The 12,023-nt window shown below is 35.4% G+C and overlaps 1 protein-coding gene across 3 annotated transcripts in view; it reads left to right on the top strand.

The window, feature by feature from the left end:
* The window catches only part of CDH13 (cadherin 13), a 482,776-nt gene that overhangs the window by 283,385 nt on the left and 187,368 nt on the right, over positions 1-12,023 (top strand). For all 3 annotated transcript variants that reach the window (XM_057401919.1, XM_057401917.1, XM_057401918.1), the window contains exon 6: positions 1,537-1,681. In XM_057401919.1, coding sequence (XP_057257902.1) covers positions 1,537-1,681 — 145 coding nt within the window. The remainder of the gene's footprint in view (positions 1-1,536; positions 1,682-12,023) is intronic.

Raw genomic sequence — 12,023 nt, 5'->3', positions numbered from 1 at the left:
ATACTACAATGACTTTAGAGTACAGAGTTGAACAAGCCCTGGATATTGAAGGGGCATGTACCCCTAAAGCTTCAGCTGTGCCAGTGCCACATGTATGAGTTGACTTCACATCAGAGTTTGCTTTTAAGCTGTTGAACTATATATCTAGTAAAAAGTAAGGCTTAGGAAAGGCTTGCAAGAACAATTGTTCAAGAAGTGAGGATAAGCAGCGAGAAGAGGTTAGAATGGACTGTGACACTATTTACAAATACTCTATATGAGTAGATAGTGTACTCTTCACAAATACTCCTATTCGCACCCGGCACATTGGATTATAAAAGTGGAATGTATTTATAAGCATAACAAAATACAGGCAGATGTGATAATAAGCTATCCATTTTAATAAGGGATTAGAATTCTGACCTAATTCTTTCCCAGTAGGCTTTATCACTAACTTATAAATAACTTACAGGTATAAGCATGGCAATGAAGAATAAATTAACAGTATAAACAGAATACTCAGAGATTTCCAGCCCTGCTGCTGCCACTTTTCTCAGGGAAAGACTGGAAGAGAGTGATATTAGCGTTTGCTCTCAGGTTCATTTTCTGTCTGGCTTAACTCCATTAAAGACTTGAGTCTGGGGATGCATAGGGTAGGTGAATATGAGAGCTGTGTCTCTGATCTGTTTATTGCTGTGTTTTACTGATTTGCTTTACTGCAGGTACAGCATGCACTTACAATCTCATTTGGCCTTTTCTATTATCTAAGACGTTTTGGCATGCTCTGCCCTAACAGCTGATTAAGTTTTGGTACCTCACTGTGATTTTACATTGCAAGCAGATTGGAAAGTTGAGATATACAGTACAGTCTTTCTTGCCACTTTTTATTAGTAAAGGAAGTACAAACAAATCTTCAGGTGCCTATATTGGCTTTACATTCAACAAATGCTTTCGTTCATTGGGATGTGAGTGTGCATATGTGTATATGTATCTGTTTATATAAGACCGTGTTTGTTGTTGTTTCCATATCTTATTAGAAAATCTGGAGAACTGCTAAAGTTACCTAACATAGTACTTCATAACGTTATCACTGAGCAAATGTATTTAATATGTCTAATGTGTTCTAACCTTCAAACAACAACAAAAAAATGCCGTTAGCTGAGCATTAGGTGATATGTCAGTTACACCGCGATAGTTCTGTATGTGCCCACTCTAAATGTGCTTGAAAAAAGTAAAAAAAACAAAAATAAAACCCAAAACACCCAAATGGTCACATGATTAGTCTTCAATTTATAGGTGGTCTTTTTCCTCTTACACTTTAGTAATTTTTTTCTTCAGGGAATCTGGCATTTTCAAGTTGCCACAGGGTATCTTTATTTGAATGTACATCTTCCTCTTTTGCTTAGGTTGAAAATCTGCTCTGAGCTTAGTCCAAAAGAATGGGCTGAGAGTGATATCCTTGGCAAGGTTTGATTGCAGCACCTATGTTTTTTTTCCTTACTCTTTGCTCACTGTGATAGCGAACTAATGAATACACTCCTCTTTTTGTTCATACAGCTTGAAGTTGAGATCACTGATGTAAATGGGAAAATCATTGATGGTCCAGTCCGCCTAGAAGTTTTAGTTATTGATCAAAATGATAACAAGCCATTGTTTAAAGATGGACCCTACGTTGGCCATGTCATGGAGGGATCCCCCACAGGTAAGTCTATGCCAATCATATTTCTGCAAATAATGGCTGAGCAAATTCTGTATTGATAAATGCACTGTTTTCATATTGTACAACTTTTCTTGCTGATTTTGTGGCTCACTGAATCCTTCCCCCATCTAAAGAGGTGGGAGCAGCCCTTTAGAACAGCAGATAATGATTTTTGAGAAACAGTCAAGTCTCTGGAGTCAAAAAAGAAAGATAGGTTAAAAAAAAAGTAAAGTAACACAGTTTGGAATGAAAGTTTCAATTTAGGTTTACACATCTGCAATCAAGGAAGACAGCCCCTGGGATATGATTAAGATTCAGCCCAAATAGTATTCCTATATAATAATAGGAATAAATGAAAAGCACATTATGGATATGCTAATATTGTAGGGAAAATTGAAATACTGGACAATGTTACTTGTGTAAGTGCAGATACAACAATTGCAACAAAATAAAAACACACTTTGGGAATTAATAGTGAAAGTGTTCTGATTAAATTCATTCTTGATTTTGTCTGATGATGAAATTCTGTAAGTATAAGGTATTGTTCCAAATTTCAGTTTGAGTACGACCATCCTAGCTAAACTCTCCCTGCAGATGAAGGCTGAATTAGTTTTCTTCAGCTGTTATCCTCAGCTGCTGTGCAATTTTGTGGTGAGTTATTAAACAGCTGTTGCATTCTATTGAAGTGGTACCTTCATCGCATTCATAAAAGATAATTGTATTATGTTATGGAGAATGTGGATCTTAGTGAAAGAAATCGAAACCAGTAGAAGCTCCTGTTCATATCAGTGGAGTGACAGTGATCTAATAGAGATCAGAGTTCTGGGTTATGTATTTGTAACATATATATCACTGAACACAAAGCCCTATCCTTCTTAAACAGTTGAAGCTGTGAGCGCCGACATAGGGTTTTGGTTGTATGGCTATTCTGGAATATTTTGAAATGAAAATGGAATCAAAGTATATTATGTTTTTATGAATATTTAATATTCATAGAAGCTTAATGTGGTGACATGTGCTTTGTTTACTCTGAACAAGGATAGACATTACCTTTCACTTCTTTGTATTATATATTCATAGGACTAGATGCTATTCTTTGTCATTATTTTATTATTTATGTAGTTTCTAGAAATCATGTAGCCTTTTTAGTGAGTTTCTCATTTTCACATATAGTTGCCATTGTTTGTTTGAAAAGCTGTAGGTAGGAAATGCATTATGCGCTGCTCCATCAGGTTCAAAACAATTTTCAGGTAAATGTTCATTTACTGTACTTGTGACAAGCATGCAATGAACCTATTGACAGTCTTTTAATTCAAACAAGAAATGTATTTTGTGAGTAAGGCTGCAAGTGGAACACTCTTTTCTGCTGTAGGTCTCTAGTGCATTCTTAATTTATTTCAAGTATCAATCCCTTATTCACAATTCAAAACAAACTTCTTAGATTGTCCCACTTCCCATTTCCCCTGTAACAAGAGTTCTGTAATTAACTGAGATCATACTGCTAAACAAGATGTCAGAGATTCTTTTGCACAGTTAATACTATGTAGCAGAATGTGACTATCTAATCAGATCAAGGGTCCTACTTTATGGTTTGAACTAGAGCAGCATCTTGTCATGATCACTTAGATACACATTCCTAAACCCTGAGTAGGATGGTGTAGCTTAGATTGACAGCCCCTAAATCCGGTATTTTTGTAAAGGAAGTGGTCTCAAACAACTCAAACACTGCAGTGTTTAAGCTTTACCCAAGTGGTAGTATATGAACACTGTGTATGAGCTATGAGCCCCTGCAAGTCTTTCAGTGGTCTCATCTCTCTCCAAAACAAAAGTTTACACTGCTTATACATCACATGCCTTTCCCAAACAATATTTAGTCTAACATTTAGCTTTCACTGTTAATTACAGGTTATGGGACAATATTTAACCATTATCTGTTATATGTTCTTTCTTTACTTAAACTCTATACTAAGTTTCTTTTCTCTGCCTAGTTGCTTTTGTTGTTTTTTCTTTTTATTTGTTTGGTTTAAACTGGCAGTTCTTTATTTTTGTTCATCTATAAACTATCCTTGCTTTTCCTTTTTTTTTTTCACTTCTTTTGTTCAAGTTTATGCTTCGGATTTAAGAGAAATGTTTCTCAGTCCAACTTCCAGTGACGACTTCTGTAATTGTTTTCATCCATTTTCATTTGGTGTACTTCAGTATTTATCCATGTCACATCTTGATTGCATTGCCTGTTAGTTAAAGTTTGAATGTATTTTTTTTCAACTTTATCTTTTCTTTTCCTCTCCCTTTTTCCCCCAGGGTTTCATCACATCAAATCCATAACCTCATTTTCCTGGTGTCAAGAGCACCACTACCTTCAAAATTATTTTGCACAAAAGCGAACCTGTAGAATCAGTGTTAGCTAGAATCTGTCACAGTTCTCTATGCAGAAGTCATCCAGTCAACCAAGGTTTCGTGTCGTTTACAGCTGTTTTCCATAGTTCTTCAAATTTTATGGCATATATCTTAAAACTGTTCACCAGGTTCTGCTCTCTTGCTGCTCCAATCAATAGCTGCACTGCACAGCTTGGTAGAAATCTTTAAGTGTGTGTGTGTTTGCGTGTATGATTCCTGATTCCTTCTTTTTTGTGTTAAAATTGTTGTGTTGCTTTTTTGAAGTTCCAAAAGGTAGCCTTTGCATACATAACCCTATTTCTTATCACAGCCACCTTTGTCTTCATTCAAGTTTTGAGTCAAACCCATTCTCTGAAAGATACTTCTGGTGAAAAAAAAAAAAATGCTTATATGGGTATCTTGGATTTGTCTTCATGATTCAAAATGTAAATGTCCATGTATTGTTATAATTCAGCGATGAGAGATGTATAATTATGTACAGAATGATATAAATATAATGGACTGTGAAACCTGCCTGAAGGATTCTGAGGCCTTGTAGAAGGGTGCAGATGATGCTGTTATCTTTCTTTATTGCTGGCTTCCTGTGTTTTCCCGTGAGGCCATAATTTTGGTAGTCAAAACCCAATGGAATTTTCTAGTGACATTCCACCTATTTATTGACTCTAAAATTGCACCTACACATTGTCTGCTACTCTTGAGAAATACCAGAAATTTACTAAGAAATAAAACTTGGAGAAAGTTAGCATCAAAAATTTAAATACATAAACCTTAATTTTAATATTCAAGAGAATGTTCATGTTGAAATTCCTTGGTGTTGCTATAAAACACACATTCCAGCTTTTTACTTTCTTCCAAAATCACTTTTTTTCCTCAACGATTGGAAGGTTTAGTTCCTTGGTTAGGGACAGACAGAGAAGTTGAAGGGAAATGCTGGGCCAAGTCCCTTGTAAGGATCCTCCTTTCTCTGCCCTTGGAGACAAGTACAACTAGAAGAAAACAAAAAGATCCCAAGGAAATAGCATGTAGTTTTTGTATTTATTTAATCTGTCAAATAATAAAAAAAAGAATTGTTTGTGCATAGTCCCAGTGAGGATGTATTTTGGTGGTGTTTCAATGCATTTTCTCTATTACTAAGGCCATTTGCTTTTTTTAGTGGGACTTTTGAACTTGGAGTGAACACCACTGCTTTTTTTGGACATGCTCAATTTGTACATTTTACTACAGAGGCAAAAACCTGGGCATAATTACTGAGAAGATAAATCTGTATTTGCATTACATGAATAAACATTCATCTGAATTTCAAGCTGAGGCTCGCCACAGATTCTAATTAATGACAAAAATATGTAATATGATAACGTATTTCTTTCCTGATATATCTTTCCTGGAGAAATTTCATGGCAGTTAAAGTTAATTGTTTTTTTCATGGAAAATTGCCATATTCCTAGAAATAGCCTAGAATCAAATTCTAACAAAAGCACACTCAAATGTGTACTTAAAGTATATACTTAAAGTGACCATAGCTGTTTCCAGATCTAGGAGGTGTTTTCCCAGACAAACTGCAAAACCTGAAGATATTTATTAAATAAAAAGAAGGGGGGGGGGGGGAAGAGAAGCAGGGGAAGGTTAAAAAAAGAAGTAGAGAAATAGTTTGAATTTATGGAATGAATTTCTTTTGTAATTTCTTTGTGAGACTGAAATCAGCATAGATAGACCAGGAAAATAACATCTGAGCCTTATTCAGTGACACCTATGCAATTTTTCCCTAACTGTAATGGGTTTTGTGTTAACTGTACGGCTGATTTCTCACAGTGTTGTTTTCTAGGTTATGACCCACTTTATTTCCTATAGATCTTGGATGTATCCAGCTGCCAGATCTAGGGTCTGCTGCAGACTTACCTCAGTACATTAGTGAGGATGACTCTAATCTTACAGATTACATAGGCAGGCAGAAACATTTGGATGTCTCACTCTTTAAAGGCTGGCAAATGAAGGCTGGTTAAATGAACTTGGCAGCCCTCTCATTTCACTTGCTGGAGGTGTTTAACAGAAATTATTTTAAACACATTTGACATTATGTGACTTGTAACAATATGTTGCAAGCCCAGTGGGTTAAAATCTTAACTGCAGTGGTTGAGAAAATTGTTTGAGAATTGCATTTTATAGAGTAACTTGTTTTCCATGATGCACAATAGCCTGAACCCACTGTGATCCAGCCAAGGAGCCCTAAACCAAGACTGATAGATGTTTATAAAAAATTACTGGAAATAAGGGAATATTTGAAGGCAGAGAGGAAACAGAAGGAATTAAGATGAATAAGATAAAGAGTTGTTCAGTATCATAAAATAGTAATTTGTAAAAATGGATAAAGGACGAGGAAGGGTCTGAAGCACTAATTGTTGATTGCCATGCATTGCGCATGGCTGAGATTTGGATAAATGAAAACTTGTTCTAAAGATGGTGCCTTCTTAATCAAGAACAAGAAGCCAGGATGTATTTTGTTTGTTTGGTTGGTTGTTTTTTTTTTTGGGAGGGAGGCATTGTGTTTTTTTGTTTCTTTGTTTATATGCTTAACCTTTTGCAACAGCAAAAAAGATTACTATTTAAATTAATATAAATGAGACTGGATGTGATAGATGAGAAAGAACCAGGAAAGGTAAACTGCAAGTAGTCTGCCTTAGGTAAGTGGCAAGGATAGATAAGGTATTTCTGATATGCACTTGTCATCTCTAAGACATTTCAGATCCTATGGTATATGGTAGTATTTTCTGGGCTGTGTTGGGTTTTTTTGTTCCTCATAATTCCTGATGGCTTATGGAATAAGAAGCTGTAAAATGAATAAAATTGGGTTGAATTTGGTGAGTTTTCCAAGCCTTAATGAGGCTGTGGCCTAGGAAGGCTCTGAGATAAAGGAAGTAAAATAATACAGAAAAGTCTGTCTTTGGAAAAAAAAAGAAAAAAGGCTTTTTCACAAACCTCTTCCCCAGTCCTCCACTGCTGGAGATGGAATGCTGGGCTTTGTGTGTAGCTCAGCCTAGCAGTTTTTAATTTCTGTGTACAAATATGTGTAGTTTTGTACGTACTTTAAAAATTGTCAGTAACAAAGTTTCAGCAATGTTGTGATTGATCATCTTCATTTCAGCAAAAAATGTACTCTCTGCCTTGAAGGTTTTGTAATCTAGCCTGTAAATGTAAACTAGGTATGAACTAGGGAGAAACATCTGTAATGCCAATATTTCATTTCTCAAACAGAAGCCAGTTGGCTAATTATGCACAGCTGCTCAATATATCTCAGTAGGAATTTATTCTCAAATCTCTGTGGGACAAAACGTAGCTGTATAAGAATATGGTATAGTGTGTGTGTTGGTAGTATGCATATTTTCATACATATATGTGCACAAGATATGTATAAGTAACAGAAAGATGCACATATACAGCCACACAAATACTTACCTTTTAGTAGGACCTAGGGATCCTGGAACGTTCTAATTACATTATATGCATGATGAAAAGATACATATTTATTAATAGTATATTGTATTATGGCAGAGAAAGATGTACATCCAGTTTAATCTGCCCATGTTTTTCCGAAGTTGAGAGGAACAGCCCATTAAAGTATCATCCAGTAATTACCAGGTGTCCAGCCATGCAAGTGCAGTTAAACCAGCACATTTTGAGGAAATTAAAATAATCTCATGTGTAGCAATTAGCAGTTCACTCAAATTGAGTATGTGATGTGATTGGAAGCAGGAGTCTGCAATTCACTCCAGGGTTCAATTATTCTTGATTTTCAGCAGAAACAGGTTAGACTCAGGCTCCAGATCAGTTTGGGTGCACAGGTCAGAATTAGAGGCCTGTTTGGGCGGAATAGAAATGATGAGCCACTCTCTTCTTCAGCCCCATACAGAAAATTCCCTTTGATTTTGTTCTTTCTACTGCTCAGCTGATTTGTTTGCTCACTGTCCCTCCTGCTGAAATGAGCTTTCATCTGCTTTTTTGTAGTTACATGCAATGATATACCAAAAATTAGTCTTAAGGCCAGATCAGCATTAATGCCTAATGCTAAAGGCCATAAAAACATCATGGTGTCTTTACCCTGGACATTTCATGTAGTATTCACATTCCACACACAAAACAGTGGAAGCAATGATGGTTAACTTATTCAGCAATTTTTGCATTATAGCCCAGGTTCATTAAATAAAAATAAGCATCTTTCTTAATTAAAGAACAAGTGAATTTTCTAAAAAATGCTGGAGTCCTTGTTGGGTACTGAAAAACAAGGTCTGTGAAAACAAGGTTTGTGTAATTCTGTATGTAATTCTTTACCAAAGGAAATTTGTGCCTTAATAAATTTACCAGGGGCTTTATACCTGTTTTATGTATCTGCTCTGCCCTCTTAGAAAACAGAAGGGTGACCTTTAAAGACTGAAGTAGTCTGGACACATGAAACAACCTCATCTATACAATCAATAAATTGAAAGATACTGCAGAGCCAGGAAAATGTTGTCTGGAAAAAAATACATCAGTGTGAGGTGTCCTGCGGAGTGCTACTGCAGTTCACTTGATAGGTTTTGTTAGTGGAATAAAACCTCGGTTTGTGTCGATATACTTGTAAATCCCCATTCCTGGCTATTGTCTTCCCATCACACATTTGCAGGCCAGAAGCCTTGAAGGTTATATGGCCAGTTGTGCTTTAAGTCAGTAGATTGGCAGCATCAGCACCACTATATTTCGTCCATGAAAACCTTATTGCTGCAGAATGGCAGGATTATTTATTCCCTTGCAGGTTAGTCTGATTATTTTTCCCAATATTATTTGAAAGATATTATCTGATAAATAGTGTCTTTAAAAAGAGACGGAAAAGAGGTGTTATTTTTAAACTGTGGGTTCATTTTTTTCTTTCCCTTTTTCTCCCATTTCTCCCTTTATTTCATGCCCTCACATTCTTTCTTTTCCCGTCATTAAATACAGTGCTTGGGGTTTAAATTACAATCTGTAGTCCCATGAAGTCAAAGGATAGTCGTACATAACATTTGGAAAACTGAAAGCAATGACAGTAGGAAAGGAAACCTTAATGAGAGTGACTGAACAGTAAAAAGGAAATGGAAGAAATAATGATAGGTAATCTATTTTTTTATAGTATAAAGGTTTTTTTCTTGACAGAAATATTCAAAATAGCTCACTTGTCTTGGGTATGCAAAACTTCTAGAAAATGTAGCTTCTTGATCTCTTTATTCAGATACATCTTTTAAGTACAGAAAATGTCCACCTTTGCATGCATCTATTATTTGCACACATAGCTGCACTAAGTGCAAGCATATTTCTGAGCATCAGCTTTCCATGGCTGTCCACCAAAAATAGTTCAGGAATTACATTTATTTTTGGAAATCAAGTCCTGTTAACAGGCAACTCTAACATGCTTGAAGGCTTTCAAGTAAGTAAGAAAGGTTTTAAAAATGGCACTTTTTGGGTATCTCAGGAATACTCTGGTAAAGTTAAAAAGCTTATTATAGGGTTTCGGGGTGGGGGGGCTGGAAGTTGCTGTCAACCGGCATGTAATATATACAAAGAATGCATGACTGAGTTAGAATCACACATAAGAAATGAGATTGGTTTTAGGTGAAATCTCACAGTTCCCATCCATCTTCTGCTGGTGCATTTTGGAAACTGCCAGTAGAAACGTCTTTTAAATAGGAATTTGAGAAAATATTAAGAGATACATATTCGAGACAGTAATTTTTCACATTACAAATGTAGCTCATCTATATTATGTTTTAAACATACAGAAGTAAAATGTGGTTATAATTATTGTAGTTATCATCAAAAGGATATTCTACAATTTTTATGTGGTTCTAATACTATTTCATAAAATTCTAAACCTATAAGGGGAAACCAACCAAACAAAAGAAGTAGCAACAAAAAACCCTATAATGATCACTTATCTGTCAATCACTTGAGTTTAAATTCCCTTTGCTCATTTAAAAAGTGTTGTAATTTCTCCAAGGTTTAAAATATGATGACCACTGTGTCACAGAATGACACAAAGGGTTATTCTGAAGGTGTCTGATGACTGAAAATCTTAATTATATTCACCTGAAGTAGCTGAGAAGCAACTGGATAGGAGGGCCATATTCTAGTTCTGAATATATTCACTGGGGTATTAAAAATGTTTTTCATGTTTTATGTCTTTCATGTCTTATAGAAAGGTGGAAAACCATGCAAAAGATAGTGTGCTGGAATTTAGAAACCATTCACGTTTAGCAACTGCTACTGCAAAGGTGATTTTATTGAACATCAAATGTATACAATAAACAGATGCCAGAAATAACACATTTGAAGCCACTGTACATATATATTTGTTTTCTAACTATAAATGACTGGGATAACAGACAATGAAGGCCTATTTGAAAAATATTTTAAGAGTTTGAAATTTGGCTCTGTTTTTGAATTCCTGTTTAAAGCAAAATTGTCCTTGAAGGAAATTACATAAATGAGTATAAATTAATTCAGCTTTAAAGTAATATTAAAGCAATTGATAAGAAAAAGTCAAAGTGAAACAGTTTTCAGTGGTTGCCTTTTAGCACTATGAGTTGTTTTTTTCTGATTTTCTCTTTCTAAAAGCTATGGAGAAATTCACCTAGTCTTTCAAAATGTTTCGCTAGTAACAGAAGTGCAACAGAACTATAAATTTTGGTACCAAAAAATCTGTAATAAGTGTTCTTCACACTTTTTTCTAGGAGTTTTTATCTTGATTATTATCTCTATGTCTCTACAACACTGTAGGTCAAGTCACAGTGTAAGAAAAGCAAGAGTTGGGGAATGGTTGGTGTAGTCTTCAGATGTATTAACTTACCTGAGAGCACTGTGATACAGCTGTTCCTCCCTTAAGTATTCAGCTCTTCTTTTGGGTGATCTGCTGCCATGCTTGTATTTGAATCTGATTCCTTCCCTAATTATTGACCAAAAGTATAAGTGCCCTTATTATCTGGAATTGTGTATCCCATCATAGTAAGCAAGTAAAAGACAGCGCATGATACACACTGATGCATGACTGTCAGTAAAATATTCCTCACATCTCAATTTTTCAACTAACTGGCCATATGAGTACACCAAGGTTCAGCACCCACTTTCAGAAATAGGGATCATCAGCTTCTTTTTAGTTCGTAACACTAGGTCAACTTCCAAATTCTTCTCAGAAGTGATTGTTTGTAGCCAATAAGAGTAAAAAAACCCAATCAAAACAACATGACTGATTATCTCACTTTTCTCACGTAGCTAATGAAATATTTGGAGTATAGTTATTTCGCTATCAATCACTGACGTTCATGGCTGTTTATCTAGTAAAGCCTTTATCATCATCATGACCTTAATGTAGTATCAGTACAAATGAATTGCCTGCCTGCTTCTTAGGCAGATAGCTGACAACAAAAAATGGGGAGCTAGGATTTTACGTAGTCAGGCAGGAACAAGAATATTCTTTTCATTTACTTGCAGTGCATGCATTCTCCATGGAGAAAATGGGAATACTGCCATTCACGGACAACATGATTTCTGGCTGTTTGTGGACAGGGATACTATAAGCATCTCAGTTCTCACAGCATTAGTATATGTACCTCTGACTTTCATATACTGAAGCGTCAGGGACTTGGGACTAAGACTTATGTAAATCCAGTTTGGAAAGAATTCCTTTGACTGTATTTTAGAAGTAGATGTGCTGCCCCTTTGTCTCCCAGCAACTTAGACAAAAATGAATGGCAAAGATTTTCTTCATGGTTTTCCAGAAAAATGAAAAATTAAGGGATATTGCAGTTTTCAGATGGAAATTGTATGACTTCGTTTGCAGATTTTAAGTTTTGTAAAACAAATCAACACTATGAAGGCAAAATATTTTTTTATTCAAAATTAAAAAATAATTTGGTTAAAATCTTTTAGCTGATTTTTCCGCAATCCT

The sequence above is a fragment of the Pezoporus wallicus genome, unplaced genomic scaffold (assembly GCF_028554395.1).
Source record: "Pezoporus wallicus isolate ANWC-B61680 ecotype Strahan unplaced genomic scaffold, APGP_CSIRO_Pwel_v1 contig_7835, whole genome shotgun sequence".
Taxonomy (NCBI): domain Eukaryota; kingdom Metazoa; phylum Chordata; class Aves; order Psittaciformes; family Psittacidae; genus Pezoporus; species Pezoporus wallicus.
The sequence above is the reverse complement of the archived record's forward strand: the minus strand, read 5'-3'. Positions and strand labels throughout refer to the sequence as shown.